The sequence below is a fragment of the Ambystoma mexicanum genome, chromosome 13, assembly GCF_040938575.1.
Source record: "Ambystoma mexicanum isolate Mex_15411 chromosome 13, UKY_AmexF1_1, whole genome shotgun sequence".
Classification (NCBI taxonomy): Eukaryota; Metazoa; Chordata; class Amphibia; order Caudata; family Ambystomatidae; genus Ambystoma; species Ambystoma mexicanum.
The window spans coordinates 726,195,700-726,220,783 of NC_090938.1; the positions used below are offsets into that span (position 1 = coordinate 726,195,700).

At 48.6% G+C, this 25,084-nt stretch overlaps 1 protein-coding gene across 1 annotated transcript in view; it reads left to right on the forward strand.

The window, feature by feature from the left end:
- LOC138521816 (complement C4-B-like) overlaps positions 1 to 25,084 on the forward strand; it is a 528,615-nt gene that overhangs the window by 222,704 nt on the left and 280,827 nt on the right. Inside the window, exon 13 of the mRNA XM_069634932.1 lies at positions 14,859 to 15,041. Within this exon, the coding sequence (XP_069491033.1) occupies positions 14,859 to 15,041 (183 nt within the window). The remainder of the gene's footprint in view (positions 1 to 14,858; positions 15,042 to 25,084) is intronic.

Sequence of the window (25,084 nt, forward strand, 5' to 3'; positions counted from 1 at the left end):
TTAAAAGGCTGGAAGAGGAAGGGGCAGTGATCCCGAAGTTCCAGAGAGGAAAAGTTGCGAGCGGTGAGTGAAACAATAAACTTGTTTCTTTGGCAAATGCCTTGTAGGCATTAGAGCAAGTAAGGGAAAGGTAATGATGGGTGGCGGAGAAAAAATTAAAATAGTCAGAAGTAGAGAAGACTGTATATATAGGGGGTAATGACTCGAGCATAAGAGCTAATGAGTGGATACTGGGGGGACACCCGAGAGAAAAACAAGGAGTACCAGGGGGACACCTGAGATAAAAACGAAGGATTACCAGGGGGGCACCTGAGATAAAAACGTAAGGATTCGCCTTGTTCCTGCGCTTTAATACAGCTGTCAGAAGAAACGTGAACTCATAGCCCATATAAGGGACAATTAGACTACGGTGACGTTTAAAGACGCATCAAAGGAGTTTGTTTAAACTCCATGACGGGGTGTTGATTAGAAGGCATGTATATGTATAACCAGCTGGTGTCCATTTAGTCTGTCAAGTGTCTGTCATATGTGTTCTGTTGTACGTCGAATGTAAAATAATTGTATTATTGATTGTTTGAAATGTAATTTGGCTTTATGTGATTCTGTAACTAAGAGGGAATCGCCAATGAATTGATAGTTTTCTGAGCAAATTGATAGTATACATTTTGGCGGGAAAAGATTGGATTCGAGCTTGCGTATTTGGTGCTCGCTCATACTATTGGAAGGATAAAAAACTGTATAAATATTGTTGGTGACAAAATCAAGAATGGAGAAAGTTCCTCCACTTGCACATTTGTGCAAGCAGCTACCCAAGCATGCACCAAAACTCAGGAAGTACATCACAGAGTGGGTTAAGGGTACCACCCACAAGATGTTTATGCCTTGGCCACAGAATGGGTCCCTTTCTAAGGCTGTTTTACAGCATATGACGACTTTCCTACAGGCCACATATACAGGCAAGAAGCTAGAGAAACGTCTTGCTGTTCTAGAATTGTGGAAGATGTTTGAAGAAACGATGGTAGAAGAACCACCCACAGACTGGATACTAAATGTATGTACGGAGGGGGGTGAGATGCCTACCGTGCCACCAGCCCTGCCTGAGCCAGTCGTTGAAGGGAGTAAAACAGAGGGGCTTTACCCGCTAAGAGAACTTAAGGCAGCCACGGGGTATAGCAACCCCGCATATGAGTCGCCTACATACAGTAGTGATGACAATAAGGGAAGGGAACAGGAAAACAACATTGCCTCTGCGGTCTCGAGGTACAAGGAGAGATGCAAAGATGAAGGAAAAGATCGGGCACAGAGTTGTGCACCTCCTGATAAGGAGAAAATGGGAAATAAACAAAAGGGAAATGAAGGTAGAATTGATGAGATAGCATTCACGAAAGGCAAATGGATGGGAGGTCAGATATTACTAAAGTTGGATGGAAAAGGAAGTGATGATATAAGGCCAAGAGAGAGGTCTGATGAGACGCAAAGGCGAGAGAGAGAAAAAGAGATGGAAGTAAGGGATGAAAGGACAAGAAGGAAGGATAGGCTAAAGCGAGAACATCTATATCGCGAAGAGCAAGAGAAACAGCTCGATCGCAAACAAGAGGCAGCCTACGACCAGTTCAGACAGACAAAGCACTGGATGGAAGAAGAGCAAAGGGTACGTGAGAAGAGAGCGAAGAGACGAGAAGAGGAGGAAATAAGAAGGGCAAAGGAACGTAGAAACGAAAGGATGAGGGAAGTAGACAAGGCTAGAGAAAAAGCGAGGAAGCGCAAGGAAGTAGATGAGGAAACAGAACGAAAGCGCAGACAGAGGGTACGGGATCATGAATATCTTTAGCGGGAAGTTAAAAAACCCAATCCTGTTGTAGAATGGGAAGACATAGAAGAATTCTTTCCTGCGAGTGACTCAGTGCAAGGTATAAGTGGGACAAATATTGGAGATGACTTCGACACCAGAAGCATCGGGGAAATGATTGATAAAATATACGATGAGATGGGGCTAGAACAGATATCTGATGGGGTAAGGGAAGATGAGCGCTTAGAGAGTACTCAGCTATATAACACTGAGGATGTCACCCGAAGTAGTGGGAGCAGGGGACTGTCCCTAGACAGGATGGAGATTGGGCAGAACGAAGAAGATGTAAGGAGTTGTGTAAACTGGGAGTATTCAGAATCTGACTCCGGTGGGGAGATGGAGGAAGTGGCACGAGAGGAAGGGAGACGGTACAAAAAACGGTTCCCAGGGGACCGAGGGGTACGATGGTCAGACGCTAGCAGGTCCACAAGTAGGATACCGCGCAGTCCGGCCGACATGAAGGAACACTCCACGGTCAGAGGGGGGTGTCAGCATCTGCCTATGCAGATAAATTAAGGGCATTGCCAGGGAGACGGCAAGGCGGAAATGTCACCCCAGTGATAGACCGGAGAGCTATTGGGAATGAAAAGGAAGACTGCATATTCCAATTCCCACTACTAGAAAAGGGGGGAGCAAGACCACAATATATTCCATGGCCACACATGGACCGAGAGAACTTAAAAAATAAGCTTCCAATGCAGACATTGGGAGCCGGGAAGTGGATACATGAGTTAGAGAAAATGACGGGGGTGTCACCTTAGCTATAGGGGACATTAAGGGCCTCCTAATTGCCATACTTGGTGAAAGAGCAGATGATGCATGGAAACAGGCAGGTTACCCTAAGGTAACCCTAACTACACCTCCCATGAAGGAGCGCCATTTAATAACTGTAGAGCAGCAGTGTGGAAAGCGCTGCAAACGCTATATCCAGACACATCTGATATGGGGGCTATAATGACTCAGAAAATGAAAGAGTCAGAGGATCCGTTGCTTTATATCCAGAATTTTCAAGACGCGTGGGTGCTCGAAACGCATGAGTCTTGGACGAAATCTATCCCTGTATTCTACCATATATTATGCCAAGGGTTGCCTGAGCCAGTGCAAAAACAATTCAAGAAATTGGTAGGAATAGAGGCTAAACCATGGGCTGAAATACAATTGAAAATTGCACATTACTGTAGATTGCTGCAAGAAAAGAATCGGAAAAAGGAAGCAACCCGTAAGGGTGAGGAGGCGAAGCTGGTGCAAAAGAAACTCTCAAAGTATGCTCTTGAGGGAGCCATGCTGACAAGTCCAGCTGAACCACGTGCACAGCAGGTGACTAACCCAGCACAGAATAACCAAGGTAGCGCAGGATTTTGCCCGAGGGGGAAGGGGTTTTGGAGGAAGAGGATGGGAGAGTAATAAGGGTGGGTTTCGAGGTAACCAGGGAGGCTTTCATAATAATCAAAGTGGCTTTCAGAACGTGCAGATGGGGAGTCCAGCTATGCCAAATGGACAGATGGTCCGACCACCACCAGTGTGTTGGCTGTGTGGAATGACAGGACATGTGGCGCACGTGTGCAGAAGCCAAGGCATGTGGCAAAATATCCAAGGGATGGGGGCAGGCATGGTGGATCAGCCTGCCGTCCCGCAGCAGGGCAGTGCACAAAATCACACAGTGCAGCAGCAGGCGCCAGGCTTGCAGCAAGGTGCACAGCAAGTGGTTCAACCCCCGCACATGGGGCTGGGGGAAATCAGCAAGTATACAGTGGGCCGAACTTATATATGAAATAGGACAGCTCACAGGGGACTCTGATGTGTTCTATCCTATCAGTGACACCAGACCCTAATAGGGAACCTAGGGTGAATGTCATCATAGGGGGTAAAGAATATTCCTCCTTAGTTGACAAGGGTGTGACACGCTCGTGCATACGAGAAGGCAAGTCTTCCTTGTCCGGCAAGGTCATAGATACTCAGAGTTTCAAGGGAGCTCACAGTAGATTTCCCTTTACAGATGCACTCCCAGTCTCTGTGGGAGAGCGCGAAATGAATGTACCCTTATTATATTCACGTCAGACCCCAGTAAACATCCTGGGCCGGGACTTAATCACTAAGTTGAATATGACAATCTCGTTTACCGAGAACGGTATAGTGTGCTCCACTCCTGGAATGCATTATTTGAACGTGTGCAAAATGATCAGAGCATACTCAGGACGCATAGCCATGAGAGCTATACCGTTAGAGCCAGAAGTCTTCGCATATGGGGTGCGGGTGCTCATGGCGGGATTGCCAGGCCTCGCAGATAGAACTATGAGGACACCTGATGAGTTTCTATTCAGACCCAGAATACCTTTGCACGAAGAGGAGGGACAAGTATTTCCCTTAATGATACAATCTGCCGCAGTGCGAGCGAAAGTGGTATTGGTCGAATACGATGATGAAGGCAGACAATGGTGTGCGATTATCGCCATCGAAGAAGGGTATCGAGTAACCGACGTCACCGATGACGATCTGTTCGCAGAACACCATGACCTAGAAGAGATGAGGGTGGAAGTAAGTCTCAAATATTGGGTCAAAATGATCAAACGGGAGGTCCCCCAGAGAATGATGTTGGTGCTGATACGTCCAAAATACTTTGATGTCGACATGGCCCAAGTGCCTGCCGCGGTATGGACTACAGGGCCCTATGATGTAGGCCTCCTGAGGGGGGCAGGTGAAGTAAAAAATTTAAACTGAAACCACGAGCAATTTTACCACGAGCACGACAATATCCTATGTCCAGAGAGGCAGTTGAAGGCATAGCGAAGACAATTTCCGCCATGATGGAGCAGGGAATTCTAGTGACGTCAGAATCACCTTGCAACACAGTGATTTACCCTGTCAAGAAATCAAAGGGAGGGTCTTGGCGTTTAATCCAAGATTTAAGAGCATTAAACAATATAGTTGAAGCCGAATTCCCTCTAGTCCCTAATCCATCCACAATTCTGTGCCACATACCCACTGAGGCAAAATATTTCATGGTGATTGACTTGAAAAATGCATTATTCTCAATCCTGTTGCACCGTGACTCTCAAGACCTGACGTCATTTACTTTCAGACAAATGCGCCTGAAAAGCACGAGGTTGCCACAGGGGTACTGTGAGTCTCCATCCATTTTCAACAGAGTCCTGCAGATGGACCTAAACAATATTGCAGTAGACAGTGTTGTTTTGCAGTATGTGGATGACATTCTGATCTGCAGCATCACTGAGAAACAATGCAGGCGTGACTCTGTCCAGCTACTGACCATCCTGGCTGAGAAAGGATATAAAGTTGATAAGGAAAAGTTACAATACTGTCAACGAGAGGTGCTGTACATAGGCCAGCTAATCTCACACGAAGGGAAAAAGGTAACCCCAGAAAGGGCTGAAGCTATCATGAACACGGCTAAACTACTCACAAGCTTCTTAGGCCTGTGCAATTATGTCAGAGCATGGGTTTTCGACTACAGCTCATATACCAAGCCCTTGCTTCAGGCTTTGAAGAAAGCCCAGGCAACAAAAGGAGAAATTTAATGGACTGAGTCAATGGAGAAGGGGTTTGCAGAACTTAATGGGGCAATTTGTAATGCCCCAGTTCTCGGGATTCCTAAATATGCCAAGGAATTCTACCTGTTCTCACATACCAATGGCAATTGTATGACTGGAGTACTTGCTCAGCGAACCTCACTGGGGTACAAGCCCCTAGCGTATTACAGTGGAAGTTTGGACCCGGTCATGAAAGGCCACTTCCCATGCGAACAAAATCAAGCTGCTGCCGCATTCGCCATTGAAAAGGCATCATCCATTGTGATGGGGTTCTCCATGGCATTGTACGTCGAGCACTTGTTATTCGCCATACTAGAGAAGCCAAAGGGCACGCTGACATCACAGAGAGCATTTGTCTATGAGGTGATTATCTCCAACCCATCGATCAAAATAGTTTGATGTAAAACTGTAAACCCTGCTATGTTCATAGCTGAGCCAGTCACAGAAGGAGAACCTATACACGACTGTGCAAATTATGAGGAATTCTATGATGAAATCCCCAGGCTAAAGGAAAACGCCCTGGCGGTGGTGAAATCATGTTCATTGACGGTTCATCAAGAATCGACCAAGAGGACGGACAAAGATACACGGGCGTGGCCGTAGTGAAACACCTGGCGAATGGGGAGTTTCAGGTACTTGTCAGTGCGAGAATACCATCTCACTATTCAGCTCAAGCTGCAGAACTAGTAGCGCTGATACTCGCGATTGAGAATCATGCAGACCAGGAAGTAGCTGTGTACAGTGACTCTGCCTATGTGACATCTACCAGGCACACAGGCCTAGCACGCTGGACAAGGAGGGGCTACCTCCGAGCGGACGGCACGCCAGTGCAACACGCAGCCTTATTGGACAGGTTGATAAAAGCACTATAGCTCCCAGTGGGCATAGCGGTCGTGAAATGCGCCGGCCACACCAAGGGGACAGATTTTGTGTCACGTGGAAACCATGAAGTGGACACGGAAGCCAAGAGCATGGCGTCCAAAAATAAAACAATCATGGACGTGGAGGTGGCACGTACCCATGAGAGGATGATGGTAGCACGAGCCACACCTGAGGCCTATAGTAACATGGGGCAGACTCAGCTAATGGAACTCCAAGGGGAGGCACCTCAGGAGGAGAAAAATGTGTGGAAGCGTCAAAGGTGTTCCTTAAACCCCTCTGACAGGTTGTGGAGGCAAGACAGCACTGGTAAACCAGTAATGCCTGTCACCCTGCTAAATGTAGCATTGGAATAACTACACTACCCTATATACATGTCTAAAGAAAATATCGCTGCAATGCTCGCAGAAGACTGGTTTACACCGAATTTAGCAGAGCACGTTGCGTTCTTCATGGTGAACTGCATAATCTGCCAGCAATTCACCGCTGGGCACACATTAAAAGTAATGAGAGGAGTTATCCCCCGGCCAAATGGCCCATCCCAGCACTTGCATATCGACTACGTCGACATGATTCTAGTGTGCAACGGGTACAGGTATTTAATTGTGGTGGTGTGTCCATTCTCTAGATGGATAGAATCAGGTTCCTGCACACACCCAAACGCTACCTGTGCTGCCAAATTTCTAGTGAGGGAAGTGTTCCCTAGATGGGGGGTGTGCGAGGTAATGAGATCAGACAAGGGGGCTCACTTTCTTAATGCAGTTTGAGAACAGTTCAGCTTATTGCTTGGTATAAAGCACAAGTTCTCGTCGGCGTATCACCCGTAGGGGAATGAGATATGTGAGCGGCTCAACGGCCTGTTAAAGGAGAGGATAGCCAAGTTGAAGCTCACATCAAGAAAGGGATGGTTGCACTGTCTACCACTGGCATTGTGTGCACTTCGGAACCAACCCGGCTCCGACCATCATCTTACGCCGCACAAGACAGTTACAGGCAGAAGGATGAGAACCCCTCTAACCCCTCGAGATAGAGCTAGATGTGATGCCCAGCCGACTAGAGAGGTTCTGGGAACAGAGATGCAGGAGTACCTTAACTGTATGACATCCAGCGCCTCTGTCATTTATGGGCAGCTGCAGCGACGGCAAAAAGGGGACAGTGCAGCACAAAACACATCAGGAAGTGCTGAAGCAGACACCGCACAAAGTCTGCATGCGCCCCTCGTCTTCCCTGGTGACAATGTGCTCATAAGTAACTTTACCAAGAAAAAGTGGGATGAGCTACGATTCAATGGCCCTTTCATCGTAGAGGACTGCACCCCTTCCGCCGTCAAGCTCCAGGGCAGAAGGGAATGGATCTTCATAAATGACATTAAACCTTATATATAGGGGAGAGCCCTCCTGCTGCATCCAACTGCGAAGAAACCACAGACAACGGGGAAGAACCTCAGCAAGTGCAGACAAGATCTATGGCGAGGAAGAAGGACGCATGAGCAGCAAAATAAAGGCAAAAGGAACACTGATTTAAATTGTGGCTTATAAACAAGACATTTTCGCAAACCAGTGAAAGATAATAAAGGACATAAAACAAACACTCTGTGCATCCTAGTTGCAGGGTAAAGAGAAGCACATCCAAAGCCACAACAACATTGATAAAACGAACTTTTGAAAGTACGTCATGCCCAAGTAGTAGAAAGAACCAAGACTCTGATAGACTGCAAACAGAATATTTTCTGAGAGTGTAACACAGTATCCTGAAGCAACCAGTATCGAGACTTTGTTCACAGAATTCATGATACATTCCAGCAGAAGTCTCAAGAGGGATGTACTCACCTATTTTCAACTCGTGGTGTTATCTTATCCGTCACTCATAGGGAGAGAATCCAATGTCACAGACTTTATTCAAGATCCAGCTAACAAAAAAGTAATCAGGCGACTGCTGTCATCACGGAAGCCTTCGCCAAGCTACCCAAGCACAGCGAAGAGGACACAAATGCTTCCACCACCAGTAGACATGATGAACTCACATTTAATTTGTTCTTTTAAGTAATCGAGAAATTCCTAGGACTTGTCGGGAGAACAACTGACACACGCACTTTCATCAGAGACCCAAGAAATCTTGCTCAGTTGAACCAGCTGTGGACTAAACTAAATCACCTTGTGGTAGTCCATGCAACAGGAAGGTGCAGAGACTGTGCAAATCAAAAGAAAAGCCCATGACCAGGACACAGCAAAACAGGACAAATGTCCCTATCTCCTGAGGACACCCGGCTGCACACAATATCCTGGTTAGACTAGTCACAGACTATCCGTAAATGGTGGGGAGGCCTGCAGATGTTGACGTCATCACCTTCCTTAGAGATCCGGCCAACGCCCCACACATGGGCACACTCCTCCACGGCAAAATGCTCCAGGTGGAGCTATCTAATTGCCAGCGAGAATACCTTAGGAGATTCCAGTAAGACTTTCCGACCGTGGAACAAACCGAGGACAGAGACACAGTTCTTCAATTTTCAGCCACAGGACAGATCGAGGAGAGTGAAGACAAGAACTACACCATCCTATTTTTTGTTGTATTTTTCCTCTACTTTTCCTTATTTTTATTTTTTATTTTCTATTTTTTATTTTTCATGTTCACTTTTATTTTTATTTTTATTTTAACATTTTATTTTTGTGTTCATTTTTAGCAGTTCCATCTTTTCACTCCTTTGCATTGAACAGATTCCAGCATGTCCTCAGGACCAAAGCAAATTCGAGGAGGGCATTGGGACCTCACCTACTATAGATATGCATTACGAATGTGATATACCAAAGTTGCTAGCCTAACCCTTTTCCATAGTCTAGCACAGGAAATGTACTGTATACCCAGAGACTACTGACAGCGCCTACAAGAGGGGGGACGCTTGAATAGCACTCGTCACTTTAGTAGTAATGAACTCTTGAAGCTACAAGATCAGAGCAAGAGAAGGAACAAATAACTGACTTGAACTTGTTCGATATGGGGGCCCAGAACAGTAACTTAGATTTACCCCCAGCAGAAGGGCGCCCCCACTTCACTGGAAGAAAATGCTGCAAATTTTCCTTCCGAACGATAATGTGCATATGTATAGTTATTATTATTGTTTTTCTGTCATTAACAATCAGAACTGCGTTCTTTATTGGTGCACAAAGTGTCCCAATCTCAGTGCACCCACCAGATAATGAACATCTGGGGCCTACGAAAGCACCCAGTCAATCCAGTCTCAAGAAAACCTGATGGTAAAATTAACAAACTAAAATTAAATGTAATTAGCAGTGATTTAGACACATTTGAGGTAACAAATGAAGAGAAAAGCTGGAGGCAGGGTCAGCATGGAATTAATGAAAACGCAGCACTGACCACTGCACGCACCCACACACAGGATGCACACAGATAAGGGCAAGTGTCAATGGCTACAGGGTCTCCAGCAAAGGCTGCAGAGAAGGGGAAACAGCCTGCCGAACTATCAGTTCCAGAAAACAGTGGAAGTAACCAAGAGAAGTCAAGTGAGAAACCCAAGAAGGCATAGCAAAATCCCTCGAAAGAACAGAAGTAGCCACAAAGGAACTCACAGAGAAAATACAAACGCTGATAGATTATTTGTTCCCATTCATAGACAGAGCTAAGAAACGTGACGAGGAGCTGAAAAATAGAACTGCAGAGACTATAACGACAAGCACGCCAGCTCGAACACTGCTAACAAGCACCAGATCTACGACACAGCCACACGTTGAGGAGTTGGTGAGTCAATGGCGACCAGAGAACCTCGATGAAAAACTACAAGAGGAAAGGAAGAGAAACGAAAAAACTTTTCCTACCACAGCAATGCAGCCAAAGGACCCTGCTCCACCAAGATGCTGAGTGGAAAAGATCACATAGTGATAGCAAACTACAGAAGAACGCTGAGAATCAAGAGAAGCCCATATGAAGATAACAATGAGCTCAACGATTACCTGGACAGCACAGCCCATCTCGGAAGTAACATATGGTACCAACACATGAAGGAAGTAGGACGAAAGCAGTCAGAAGGAGAATGCTTCGTCTGTGCACTCCTACCATACAGTATGGGAAAATCGAAGATCTTCATGGCTGTAGAAATTGATGTACCCACAGCACACTGCATGTCACATGCAGCAATGTGCAACACCAGAGGACAATTTATGGGAAGAGACGCCTCGTTGATATGGGCCAACGAAAAGGACTACCCAGACAAAGACGCTACGTCCAGGACATTAAAACAAGAAACAGGACGCACACAAGGAATCACGTGATCAGATACGAGAACCCTGGCGTCAAAGGATCAGGGATAAAATGGGAAATAAACCCAAGACTGAACGTTCAAGTAAAAGCTGCAGACGAAGCTCAAATCTGGAAGAACAGAGGCCAAATGTAGATTTGGGGAACAGTGGTTTCCCCAGATGGATGGGAAGAAGGAGTAGTAATCTGCCGAGATTGGATGGTCTTTGGAGCCTGCCGAGAAGCAATAGAGAATTCGCAGAAATTATGCAAACCTCTTTGGCCTAAACTGGTAAAGCTGCAAACATGGGTCGAAGACAGGGGAGAACCCCTGCAGATAGTACCACTGGAAAGACCAAAGCTATGCTTCAGAAGTAATGGCACGAGGAAGATGGGAGAGAATGTAAACTGCGGACAAATCTTTGAAGCCCCAGGAATGACACAAGGAACCGCAGTTATTATGGACCATTACTGGGCATGTGGATCCAAGGCATACATAAGGCTGCCGAAAAACTGGGGAGGCATATGCACACTGGTGAACGTCCACGTTCCTGCGCTTGTGATCCCTAAGAATGATCTGAAGTTGGACAGTTTACTGAAAGCAGATGCTCATCTAAGAAGAAGGAGATCTGTCGAATTGGTATCCAGAATGAAGAGAGAAAATAATTTTTCTACCAAATACGAAGAGGCATTCCATGCAATCCCATACGAACACAGGCTGTTCAGCCTCACCTCAACAGTATTCACCACAATGCTCTTGGCACACATCCAAATTGGGGTGAATGCTAAATGGTTGCAAATAACCAGATGGGAGTTATTGCAGACCATCAATAACACTATAAAAGGATTTAACGCGATCAAAGAAGAGCTGAGAGCAGTCAGACTGATGACCCTCCAAAACAGATATGTGCTTGACATGATCACAGCAATGGATCAAGGTGTTTGTGCAAAAATTCGAGAATCATGTTGCACATTTGTACCATCACACGATGAAGAAAACTGAACCTTAACAGAAGCCATAAGTATGTTGACAAACTTGAAAAACCAGATGATCGATGAAAGTGATGAAGTGGACGATGACAGCTGGTTTGGAAACCTATTCTCGTGGGTCCCACAATGGATGGCAGATATATTCAAGAGTCTGGGAGCCCTACTAGCAATGGTATTGCTAGGATCCTGTGTTATCAAGATAATCATTGCACAGTGCCAGAAACCTGCGAAGAAAACCGTAGGGATGAAAATAATGGTGGATGTCGAACCAGAGTGGAAGCCCAGAGACCTGACTGATGAAGAAATAAGAGACTTTGTGAAAGCCAGCAAATTTGCACCAGAAGGAGCAAACTTCACATATCCTAAGAAACGAAGATGATATGAAGGAAAATGGATCTACTGCAGTCCAAATGGACAATGTCAGCTAATGACATGGAACAAAGATGAACATGTGAAAACAGCAGGGAGTTTGAAAGGAGTAATAAAAATATGGACTCCGAAGGCTCACACATTCACACCATCATGTACAAACCCTGAAGACGATTAACATGATACTGAAGAATCAAAGGAAATAAGGGCAAAAGAGATAGCAGAAGTGGTCGATGAACCGACCAGAGGGGGGTGTGTAGAGGAGGTCCCAGACATGGCCTGCACCCCATCTCATCATTTTAAGGTACCAGGAGCGTACTCGCCAAGGTATGTGATATATGAGGAGCAAATGAATCATCAAAGAGCTGCACTGGGACTCTGCCCAATATACATCAGAAGATCCATACCTGTCGAAGCGCCCATAACCAGACAACCCTGGGCAGCACAGTACCCCATCAGACAGCTGTACCAGCCACTGAGACGAAACGAAGATTACCTACAGGCAGTCCATGAAGAGACCCAAAGAGCCCTAATGGAAGGCCAGTGGAAATGACAAGGGCCTGAATGGACTCGTGAATGAACAAAATGGTTATCGAAGATAGCACGCCAGTGTGAGCAGTTGTGAAAATAGATGTAATGGATGCAGGAAAAAGACGATGTAAAAACGTGAGGAAACGTTGCTATGAGACAAGATGGAAGCAACCAACCAGTTAAACGTGTGTAAATAGGCCTGGAACGCAAGAAGCTAAAGATATCGATACTGCTATTAGAGCGGCAAGCGCCAGCCATATATCTACCTCAATAAGGCACATTATACTAGTGCAACTCCATTTTGTAAAAGCAGAAATGTACCCAGGTTGCCAGGGGTCTGACAGGCCGAGTTTCAGAACCCAGGCAGAGTCAAGAGACGGAGCAGAATCGAAACTCAACAAGAGCGGCCCATGCCAGGGAAATCGAGGTCAACCAGAGAAAGGGAGGAGAGTGTCAGCTAACAAGACTCAACTTCAGAGCATACCAGCCTGCCCCATGAAGGTCAAGATAAGGGGGGCCCATGCAGGTGGCGAGGCCGAAACAGAATTAAATACACTAAAAGCTGGAAACCGAAGCAGATTCATGGTGAACAGACACGTGACCAGCCAGGCGCGAAGAGGTACCACCGCCTGATGTCATCCAGGACCCGAGGATGCCATAACTTTTCTTGATAAGAGGCTACAGTTTCGAGGCCATACCCAGCCAACTAATTGACACATAGCCCTAAGATACTGATTGATGGAAGGGAGGCAGGGTGAAACTTGGGACACCAGGCACATGGGTTTCCATGCTGCTAATTAAAATGGGGATTTATGTCTAGGGGTGTAACCTGCCCAATTACAATGGACCAAGTTATCTGGAGTCCTATAGATAGTAGAACCAATAGGATGTCGGGATGTCGTACTTGTAGTGATGTCAATCACGTGTGATGAAGTGGGATGTGCGTAGACACCCACCCGATAAGAATTATCCAATCCGCATGCTCTATTATCATATACAGATATAGCACCTATACTTAAGTTACCTTTCCTAACCAATTATATTGCATGTCAAGTTTTGTAGAATTAGACGTCAATGATGATGAATATTGCCTATAAGAACTGCTTTTCAACTGAAGCTCGAGGAAGTTGGAGCGAGACAGGTGATCGCAATGCTGCTGATTTCCATTTGTTTCTCTGTTTGATGTACTTGTCATAAAATGGACTTCCCTTTGCCAAACTAACTATCATTATTGAGTCGTGTGGAGTAAGTGAGTCCTGCACCCCCAGTCCTCACATGGTGCAGCTATCTTGCCTAACAAGTACTAGAGGGTGCGCACTGATCTATGGGCCCGTCAGTGAAGCCCCGCTCCTCAGTACAGGCTTATGTAACAATTGTGACGGAGGACACCATCTTTTCGTAATCGCTTTGAGGCACTCAGAACAAGTTTAGTAGAGATGCACAAAGAGCGCATGAGCACGAACGCCACCTACGGGGCCTTGGAACACACAAGCATTCCCATCTCCCCAGATAAGGTAGACAGACAGTTGAGCACATTCCAACCCACACATTATCCCAATCCATGTTAGTAAATAGTGTGGATTTGGACACATTGAGAAAATACATTTCATATTCTTGCATATTGACGAGACGGACAGTGTGGTAGCACAATTTGGCCCCAGAGCACCATATCACATGCAAAGGCAGGTACAAGTAGACCTCTACAGCTTTCAGCGGTAGGCCACAAACAAACCAATTCTGATCTCTATACTAGATGGCTATCAACAATTATCTGAGCATTCAGAAGTAGCCAGGAAGGCTACTCTACACCTGCTTTGACTAAACCTTCCTTTCTGATTCAACAAGATGGCTTACAAAGTGGTTTCCTTCTCAAACATGTTGGCCATTTTAGAAATGTACTTTAGAAGTAAGTTGTGTTTGTTGAATATTTCAGCCATCTTGTAACGGTGATGGACACACTATAGCATTAACTCCACCAAGAATGGGTTACAAAAACCAAGCAGGCCAACCACCATCTTTCCTTGTTCTTGGTGTTTACTAAGTTTTATTCTTTCTGTTTATTTTGCTTGTTACGTTTTCGTATTTTTTCACTTTTTATTTTCTCTTGCCTCTCAACATTTCCTTTCTACCCTCCCATTCCATGCCTCTCTGTTTTCTCTTTGCCAGTCATTCCTTTGTCGCATTTTCTAATATGTTCCTGTCCCTTCTCCAGCTCTTGCTGTATCTCTCAATTAGCCTCATCTCTCTTTTTTCTCACATTGCACCTAACCTGTTCTCTTTCTCTTTTCCTCTACTTCATCATCTTTCTTCCGTCTACCGTCTTCCTGCAGCCTTGCCGTACTTTTCCTATTTGCTCCATTTCTGTTCTACTCCTTTGTGTACTTCTGTCTGTCTTCTGGTGAATTAACTCTGTCCCTTTTTCCCCCCTTGTCCCTCCACAGGTTTTGAACAAAGGCCAGATACTTTTGTATCGGCGTGCGTCCAAGGAAACGCTCACCAATATCCAGTTTCCAGTCACCGGTAGCATGGTCCCTTCTTTCAGGCTCGTCGCCTACTACTACGCGGGAGCCGAAATTGTGTCCAACTCTGTGTGGGTGGACGTGGAGGATTTGTGTGAAGGAAAGGTAATGAACGCGCAGGTATCATTATACCAGACATATCGCCAAGATATTAGCCGCGGCCCTTTAGATTATGGCGACGTAAAGACTTCCTGTGTTTGGTGGGTCCACTGCCTTTCAACCAAGTCCAGAGGGCAGAGCCACACTACCATTGAAAGTAGACTGAACTCTGGATGCCTGTTGGTGTAGGTTCAGAGCGTCTTCCACAGCAACATAGGAAAGATTTTGATAAACATAAAATAATGGTGGCTATGGGACTACAACTGGAAGTAAAATGTCGTGATTCAGATGGAAATCAGAGAGCCGTGGAGAAGGAAGGCATGATACGTCTGTAAGCCTTGTCTGTCCATGCGGGAATTGGCCTACTACACGCCTCTGTGGCCATGCACTTATCTTAGAATTCAACGCCTCACTGCCTGTCTGCCCCTGCTCTGCCCTCTTCTGTCATCACACATTCGCCTATTCAACGCAGTTTCCTATTCACCAGCACTAATTTCTCAGAAAACCACTAGGGGAGCAGAATTACATTTTTGGGGTTCCTGCTCCCTAACTTAGTACATACCCTAAACATTTTGCTTGATTCCATTGTTATTTTACTTATGTTTTGCAACTAAAGGGACTTCTACTGTAGTCCCCCTGTCACTGCAACCCTTTTTAGTTTTGGCTATTTGGTGCTGCTTGCGCCACCTATAAGCCGAATCTATTGCATTAGAGTACAGCTAGTGAGAAATGGCAAATGAGGAGGGACACGCAGCTTGTAGTTGTTGTTTGGCAATTTGCCCACAATTTTCCTGTCCATGACCATGCTAATCCCTATGGCCTTTCACACCCAATTCTTGCCCCTCCCCGCTCCTCATGAAAATTCTTTGAGCTTACTATAATCAAGCCTTACTATCAAACATTGCACTCAAACACATTGCCTGCCAGTGTTCTTTCAAAGCAGTCTTCTGAGAGTTAATGATTGGTTTAATGAAAATGTCTTAACGAGGTCTTCCTTCAGCCACTCGATTTATAAGCACCATGCATGTCCTTAACTGAAGTCCTGTTAAAAACAAACATTGGCAAAGCCAACCATTTTGGCTTTTGAAGAAGTATTAGGGATTTTTCCAGGTACTCATAGCATTTTGCAGATGCTACCATCAATGGGCAGTTAATACCACGATGGCAGTGCCTGGCAAGTGCATTTGACCAGATGTGCACAAAAGACCAAACTGTTGGCATTGCCAATGCTTGTTCTAATTTGCTGGCAGTAGTATCCCATATGGCTACCTAGACCGTTGCACGTTTTAACTGCCCCTTTTTGGTCACAGTGTGATACTATCACCCGGAAAGTTTGTTGTGCAGAGGCTGGTGGCAGCTGTGATTTAGTTTTGCTACAACAGGGTTTATTTATTTACATTTTAAAGCACTCACACAGCCCGCAGGCATCGAGGTGCTGTTACAGGAATAGTTGTTTTATTTTTTTTAATTGCGTTATTTTATTTTATTTTGTTTTTTTGATTTTGAGCACACCTTTAAAATAACAGTAGCCCAATTCACCTGTGGTAGCCATTGTTGTATTATAGACAGATGCAAGGGTGGGCACCACTCTTCAAAAAAGTTCCAGAAATTTGAAAGAAAGTATGGAGCACTACAGAGAATATGCCCCTGGTCCAAGGACACTCGAAATTACAGGGTCTATGCTGACATAACTAAAAAGAAACCCAGAGGCCCAAAACACAATATTAATAAAATTCGAACTCCCCACTCCCACATTTTTTTTGCTTTTTTTTTCAATGCGGGTGGGTGGGCACAGCCTCCCATCATCCCCCAAGCTTTATATATATCCTTACTCTACCCCCTCTATTTGTTTTTTTTTAAAGTGCAAAAATCTTGCATTCATTCGATTTTTTTTAATTTCGTGTTTTTGGCCTCTGGATTTTCGCATTCGTTTATTGGAGGGATTGCCAAAATTACATATCAATCGATCATCCAGATAGACACCCCATACGCTGTATGCTCACCCAATAGGTCAAAACGACCTTTGAAATGCATGCAGAATATAGATAATGACATTCATATATAACGCATTAAATGCGAAACGGTTGATTCATGGAACGTTTTCCTATGGGATTGCGCCATTATAAAACGCTTCCCTGAATCCAGGCCTAATCCAGTCGACAACATTGATGCATGCTTGCCAACATTCTGTGACCAAAAAGATGTAGGATTTTTCAAGTTTCCAAAATAATGCTGACATCACAGGAAAATAGAAAACATACATTGTTGGCAAAACATACCATTCTAAAATACACAACCCTTCGAACAACACAAATATTTAAAATGTATCCTTCTGAATGGTAAGTTGACACCACATTCAGTTACCTAACTTCACAGAAGATAATCACACAGAGCAGGTAGGCAACGTTTGCCACTGCTCTGTAGCAGCAGTCTGAGAGAACATACTTATTCCTGCAGTGCAAGCTGAATACTGAAGGACAGACTGATACCCTCCTCCGTTTGAAAGGCAGATGCTGTGTTATGGTGGTACGCTCCGCCACTTGTCTTCACTGGTGTTTCATGGAGAGTATGTCCCAGCAAGAGTGCAGGGCTCTGGGGTCTGTCCCAGCAAGAGTGCATTGCTCTGCACTTGTCTTCACTGGTGTTTCATCGAGGGTCTGTCCCAGCAAGAGTGCAGGGCTCTGGGGTCTGTCCCAGCAAGAGTGCAGGGCTCTGGGGTCTGTCCCAGCAAGAGTGCAGGGCTCTGCCACTTGTCTTCACTGGTGTTTCATCGAGAGTCTGTCCCAGCAAGAGTGCAGGGCTCTGGGGTCTGTCCCGGCAAGAGTGCATTGCTCTGCCACTTGTCTTCACTGGTGTTTCATCGAAAGTCTGTCCCAGCAAGAGAGCAGGGCTCTGGGGTCTGTCCCGGCAAGAGTGCACTGCTCTGCCACTTGTCTTCACTGGTGCTTCACCGAAAGTCTGTCCCGGCAAGAGTGCATTGCTCTGCCACTTGTCTTCACTGGTGCTTCACCGAAAGTCTGTCCCGGCAAGAGTGCATTGCTCTGCCACTTGTCTTCACTGGTGTTTCATCGAGAGTCTGTCCCAGCAAGAGTGCAGGGCTCTGCCACTTGCCTTCACTGGTGTTTCATCGAGAGTCTGTCCCAGCAAGAGTGCAGGGCTCTGGGGTCTGTCCCAGCAAGAGTGCAGGGCTCTGGGGTCTGTCCCAGCAAGAGTGCATTGCTCTGCCACTTGTCTTCACTGGTGTCTCATCGAGAGTCTGTCCCAGCAAGAGTGCAGGGCTCTGGGGTCTGTCCCAGCAAGAGTGCAGGGCTATGGGGTCTGTCCCAGCAAGAGTGCATTGCTCTGCCACTTGTCTTCACTGGTGTTTCATCGAGAGTCTGTCCCAGCAAGAGTGCAGGGCTCTGGGGTCTGTCCCAGCAAGAGTGCATTGCTCTGCACTTGTCTTCACTGGTGTTTCATCGAGGGTCTGTCCCAGCAAGAGTGCAGGGCTCTGGGGTCTGTCCCAGCAAGAGTGCAGGGCTCTGGGGTCTGTCCCAGCAAGAGTGCATTGCTCTGCCACTTGTCTTCACTGGTGTTTCATCGAGAGTCTGTCCCAGCAAGAGTGCAGGGCTCTGGGGTCTGTCCCGGCAAGAGTGCATTGCTCTGCCACTTGTCTTCACTGGTGTTTCATCGAGAGTCTGTCCCAGCAAGAGAGCAGGGCTCTGGGGTCTGTCCCGGCAAGAGTGCATTGCTCTGCCAATTGTCTTCACTGGTGCTTCACTGAAAGTCTGTCCCGGCAAGAGTGCATTGCTCTGCCACTTGTCTTCACTGGTGCTTCACCAAAAGTCTGTCCCGGCAAGAGTGCATGGCTTTGCCACTTGTCTTCACTGGTGCTTCATCAAAAGTCTGTCCCGGCAAGAGTTCATGGCTCTGCCACTTGTCTTCACTGGTGCTTCACCAAAAGTCTGTGCTGGCAAGAGTGCATGGCTTTGCCACTTGTCTTCACTGGTGTTTCATCGAGAGTATGTCCCAGCAAGAGTGCAGGGCTCTGGGGTCTGTCCCAGCAAGGGTGCATTGCTCTGCCACTTGTCTTCACTGGTGTTTCATCGAGAGTCTGTCCCAGCAAGAGTGCAGGGCTCTGGGGTCTGTCCCAGCAAGAGTGCAGGGCTCTGGGATCTGTCCCAGCAAGAGTGCAGGGCTCTGGGGTCTGTCCCAGCAAGAGTGCATTGCTCTGCCACTTGTCTTCACTGGTGTTTCATCGAGAGTCTGTCCCAGCAAGAGTGCAGGGCTCTGGGGTCTGTCCCAGCAAGAGTGCATTGCTCTGCACTTGTCTTCACTGGTGTTTCATCGAGGGTGTGTCCCAGCAAGAGTGCAGGGCTCTGGGTTCTGTCCCAGCAAGAGTGCAGGGCTCTGGGGTCTGTCCCAGCAAGAGTACATTGCTCTGCCACTTGTATTCACTGGTGTTTCATCGAGAGTCTGTCCCAGCAAGAGTGCAGGGCTCTGGGGTCTGTCCCGGAAAGAGTGCATTGCTCTGCCACTTGTCTTCACTGGTGTTTCATCGAGAGTCTGTCCCAGCAAGAGAGCAGGGCTCTGGGGTCTGTCCCGGCAAGAGTGCATTGCTCTGCCACTTGTCTTCACGGGTGTTTCATCGAGAGTCTGTCCCAGCAAGAGAGCAGGGCTCTGGGGTCTGTCCCGGCAAGAGTGCATTGCTCTGCCACTTGTCTTCACGGGTGTTTCATCGAGAGTCTGTCCCAGCAAGAGAGCAGGGCTCTGGGGTCTGTCCCAGCAAGAGTGCAGGGCTCTGGGGTCTGTCCCAGCAAGAGTGCATTGCTCTGCCACTTGTCTTCACTGGTGTTTAATCGAGAGTCTGTCCCAGCAAGAGTGCTGGGCTCTGGGGTCTGTCCTGGCAAGAGTGCATTGCTCTGCCACTTGTCTTCACTGGTGCTTCACCGAAAGTCTGTCCCGGCAAGAGTGCATTGCTCTGCCACTTGTCTTCACTGGTGTTTCATCGAGAGTCTGTCCCAGCAAGAGTGCAGGGCTCTGCCACTTGTCTTCACTGGTGTTTCATCGAGAGTCTGTCCCAGCAAGAGTGCAGGGCTCTGCCACTTGTCTTCACTGGTGTTTCATCGAGAGTCTGTCCCAGCAAGAGTGCAGGGCTCTGGGGTCTGTCCCAGCAAGAGTGCAGGGCTCTGGGGTCTGTCCCAGCAAGAGTGCATTGCTCTGCCACTTGTCTTCAGTGGTGTTTCATCGAGAGTCTGTCCCAGCAAGAGTGCAGGGCTCTGGGGTCTGTCCCAGCAAGAGTGCAGGGCTCTGGGGTCTGTCCCAGCAAGAGTGCATTGCTCTGCCACTTGTCTTCACTGGTGTTTCATCGAGAGTCTGTCCCAGCAAGAGTGCAGGGCTCTGGGGTCTGTCCCAGCAAGAGTGCAGGGCTCTGGGGTCTGTACCAGCAAGAGTGCATTGCTCTGCACTTGTCTTCACTGGTGTTTCATCGAGGGTCTGTCCCAGCAAGAGTGCAGGGCTCTGGGGTCTGTCCCAGCAAGAGTGCAGGGCTCTGGGGTCTGTCCCAGAAAGAGTGCATTGCTCTGCCACTTGTCTTCACTGGTGTTTCATCGAGGGCCTGTCCCAGTAAGAGTGCAGGGCTCTGGGGTCTGTCCCAGCAAGAGTGCAGGGCTCTGGGGTCTGTCCCAGCAAGAGTGCATTGCTCTGCCACTTGTCTTCACTGGTGTTTCATCGAGAGTCTGTCCCAGCAAGAGTGCAGGGCTCTGGGGTCTGTCCCAGCAAGAGTGCAGGGCTCTGGGGTCTGTCCCAGCAAGAGTGCAGGGCTCTGGGTTCTGTCCCAGCAAGAGTGCATTGCTCTGCCACTTGTCTTCACTGGTGTTTCATCGAGAGCCTGTCCCAGCAAGAGTGCAGGGCTCTGGGGTCTGTCCCAGCAAGAGTGCAGGGCTCTGGGGTCTGTCCCAGCAAGAGTGCATTGCTCTGCCACTTGTCTTCACTGGTGTTTAATCGAGAGTCTGTCCCAGCAAGAGTGCAGGGCTCTGGGGTCTGTCCCAGCAAGAGTGCAGGGCTCTGGGGTCTGTCCCAGCAAGAGTGCCTTGCTCTGCACTTGTCTTCACTGGTGTTTCATCGAGGGTCTGTCCCAGCAGGAGTGCAGGGCTCTGGGGTCTGTCCCAGCAAGAGTGCAGGGCTCTGGGGTCTGTCCCAGCAAGAGTGCATTGCTCTGCCACTTGTCTTCACTGGTGTTTCATCGAGAGCCTGTCCCAGCAAGAGTGCAGGGCTCTGGGGTCTGTCCCGGCAAGAGTGCATTGCTCTGCCACTTGTCTTCACTGGTGTTTCATCGAGAGTCTGTCCCAGCAAGAGAGCAGGGCTCTGGGGTCTGTCCCGGCAAGAGTGCATTGCTCTGCCACTTGTCTTCACTGGTGCTTCACCGAAAGTCTGTCCCGGCAAGAGTGCATTGCTCTGCCACTTGTCTTCACTGGTGCTTCACCAAAAGTCTGTCCCGGCAAGAGTGCATGGCTCTGCCACTTGTCTTCACTGGTGCTTCATCGAAAGTCTGTCCCGGCAAGAGTGCATGGCTCTGCCACTTGTCTTTACTGGTGCTTCACCAAAAGTCTGTGCTGGCAAGAGTGCATGGCTTTGTCACTTGTCTTCACTGGTGTTTCATCGAGAGTATGTCCCAGCAAGAGTGCAGGGCTCTGGGGTCTGTCCCAGCAAGAGTGCATTGCTCTGCCACTTGTCTTCACTGGTGTTTCATCGAGAGTCTGTCCCAGCAAGAGTGCAGGGCTCTGGGGTCTGTCCCAGCAAGAGTTCAGTGCTCTGGGGTCTGTCCCAGCAAGAGTGCAGGGCTCTGGGGTCTGTCCCAGCAAGAGTGCATTGCTCTGCCACTTGTCTTCACTGGTGTTTCATGGAGAGTCTGTCCCAGCAAGAGTGCAGGGCTCTGGGGTCTGTCCCAGCAAGAGTGAAGGGCTCTGGGGTCTGTCCCAGCAAGGGTGCATTGCTCTGCACTTGTCTTCACTGGTGTTTCATCGAGGGTCTGTCCCAGCAAGAGTGCAGGGCTCTGGGGTCTGTCCCAGCAAGAGTGCATTGCTCTGCCACTTGTCTTCACTGGTGTTTCATCGAGATCTGTCCCAGCAAGAGTGCAGGGCTCTGGGGTCTGTCCCAGCAAGAGTGCAGTGCTCTGGGGTCTGTCCCAGCAAGAGTGCATGGCTCTGGGGTCTGTCCCAGCAAGGGTGCATTGCTCTGCCACTTGTCTTCACTGGTGTTTCATCGAGAGTCTGTCCCAGCAAGAGTGCAGGGCTCTGGGGTCTGTCCCAGCAAGAGTGAAGGGCTCTGGGGTCTGTCCCAGCAAGAGTGCATTGCTCTGCACATGTCTTCACTGGTGTTTGATCGAGGGTCTGTCCCAGCAAGAGTGCAGGGCTCTGGGGTCTTTCCCAGCAAGAGTGCAGGGCTCTGGGGTCTGTCCCAGCAAGAGTGCATTGCTCTGCCACTTGTCTTCACTGGTGTTTCATCGAGAGTCTGTCCCAGCAAGAGTGCAGGGCTCTGGGGTCTGTCCCAGCAAGAGTGCAGGGCTCTGGGGTCTGTCCCAGCAAGAGTGCAGGGCTCTGCACTTGTCTTCACTGGTGTTTCATCGAGGGTCTGTCCCAGCAAGAGTGCAGGGCTCTGGGGTCTGTCCCAGCAAGAGTGCAGGGCTCTGGGGTCTGTCCCAGCAAGAGTGCATTGCTCTGCCACTTGTCTTCACTGGTGTTTCATCGAGAGTCTGTCCCAGCAAGAGTGCAGGGCTCTGGGGTCTGTCCCGGCAAGAGTGCATTGCTCTGCCACTTGTCTTCACGGGTGTTTCATCGAGAGTCTGTCCCAGCAAGAGAGCAGGGCTCCGGGGTCTGTCCCGGCAAGAGTGCATTGCTCTGCCACTTGTCTTCACTGGTGTTTCATCGAGAGTCTGTCCCAGCAAGAGTGCAGGGCTCCGGGGTCTGTCCCGGCAAGAGTGCATTGCTCTGCCACTTGTCTTCACTGGTGTTTCATCGAGAGTCTGTCCCAGCAAGAGAGCAGGGCTCCGGGGTCTGTCCCGGCAAGAGTGCATTGCTCTGCCACTTGTCTTCACTGGTGCTTCACCGAAAGTCTGTCCCGGCAAGAGTGCATTGCTCTGCCACTTGTCTTCACTGGTGCTTCACCAAAAGTCTGTCCCGGCAAGAGTGCATGGCTCTGCCACTTGTCTTCACTGGTGCTTCATCGAAAGTCTGTCCCGGCAAGAGTGCATGGCTCTGCCACTTGTCTTCACTGGTGCTTCACCAAAGGTCTGTGCTGGCAAGAGTGCATGGCTTTGCCACTTGTCTTCACTGGTGTTTCATCGAGAGTATGTCCCAGCAAGAGTGCAGGGCTCTGGGGTCTGTCCCAGCAAGGGTGCATTGCTCTGCCACTTGTCTTCACTGGTGTTTCATCGAGAGTCTGTCCCAGCAAGAGTGCAGGGCTCTGGGGTCTGTCCCAGCAAGAGTGCAGGGCTCTGGGGTCTGTCCCAGCAAGAGTGCATTGCTCTGCCACTTGTCTTCACTGGTGTTTCATCGAGAGTCTGTCCCAGCAAGAGTGCAGGGCTCTGGGGTCTGTCCCAGCAAGAGTGCAGGGCTCTGGGGTCTGTCCCAGCAAGAGTGCATTGCTCTGCACTTGTCTTCACTGGTGTTTCATCGAGGGTCTGTCCCAGCAAGAGTGCAGGGCTCTGCATTCTGTCCCAGCAAGAGTGCAGGGCTCTGGGGTCTGTCCCAGCAAGAGTACATTGCTCTGCCACTTGTACTCACTGGTGTTTCATCGAGAGTCTGTCCCAGCAAGAGTGCAGGGCTCTGGGGTCTGTCCCGGAAAGAGTGCATTGCTCTGCCACTTGTCTTCACTGGTGTTTCATCGAGAGTCTGTCCCAGCAAGAGAGCAGGGCTCTGGGGTCTGTCCTGGCAAGAGTGCATTGCTCTGCCACTTGTCTTCACTGGTGCTTCACCGAAAGTCTGTCCCGGCAAGAGTGCATTGCTCTGCCACATGTCTTCACTGGAGCTTCACCGAAAGTCTGTCCCGGCAAGAGTGCATTGCTCTGCCACTTGTCTTCACAGGTGTTTCATCGAGAGTCTGTCCCAGCAAGAGTGCAGGGCTCTGCCACTTGTCTTCACTGGTGTTTCATCGAGAGTCTTTCCCAGCAAGAGTGCAGGGCTCTGCCACTTGTCTTCACTGGTGTTTCATCGAGAGTCTGTCCCAGCAAGAGTGCAGGGCTCTGGGGTCTGTCCAAGCAAGAGTGCAGGGCTCTGGGGTCTGTCCCAGCAAGAGTGCATTGCTCTGCCACTTGTCTTCACTGGTGTTTCATCGAGAGTCTGTCCCAGCAAGAGTGCAGGGCTCTGGGGTCTGTCCCAGCAAGAGTGCAGGGCTCTGGGGTCTGTCCCAGCAAGAGTGCATTGCTCTGCCACTTGTCTTCACTGGTGTTTCATCGAGAGTCTGTCCCAGCAAGAGTGCAGGGCTCTGGGGTCTGTCCCAGCAAGAGTACAGGGCTCTGGGGTCTGTCCCAGCAAGAGCGCATTGCTCTGCACTTGTCTTCACTGGTGTTTCATCGAGGGTCTGTCCCAGCAAGAGTGCAGGGCTCTGGGATCTGTCCCAGCAAGAGTGCATTGCTCTGGGGTCTGTCCCAGCAAGAGTGCATTGCTCTGCCACTTGTCTTCACTGGTGTTTCATCGAGAGTCTGTCCCAGCAAGAGTGCAGGGCTCTGGGGTCTGTCCCAGCAAGAGTGAAGGGCTCTGGGGTCTGTCCCAGCAAGAGTGCATTGCTCTGCACTTGTCTTCACTGGTGTTTCATCGAGGGTCTGTCCCAGCAAGAGTGCACGGCTCTGGGGTCTGACCCAGCAAGAGTGCATTGCTCTGCCACTTGTCTTCACTGGTGTTTCATCGAGATCTGTCCCAGCAAGAGTGCAGTGCTCTGGGGTCTGTCCCAGCAAGAGTGCACGGCTCTGGGGTCTGTCCCAGCAAGGGTGTATTGCTCTGCCACTTGTCTTCACTGGTGGTTCATCAAGAGTCTGTCCCAGCAAGAGTGCAGGGCTCTGGGGTCTGTCCCAG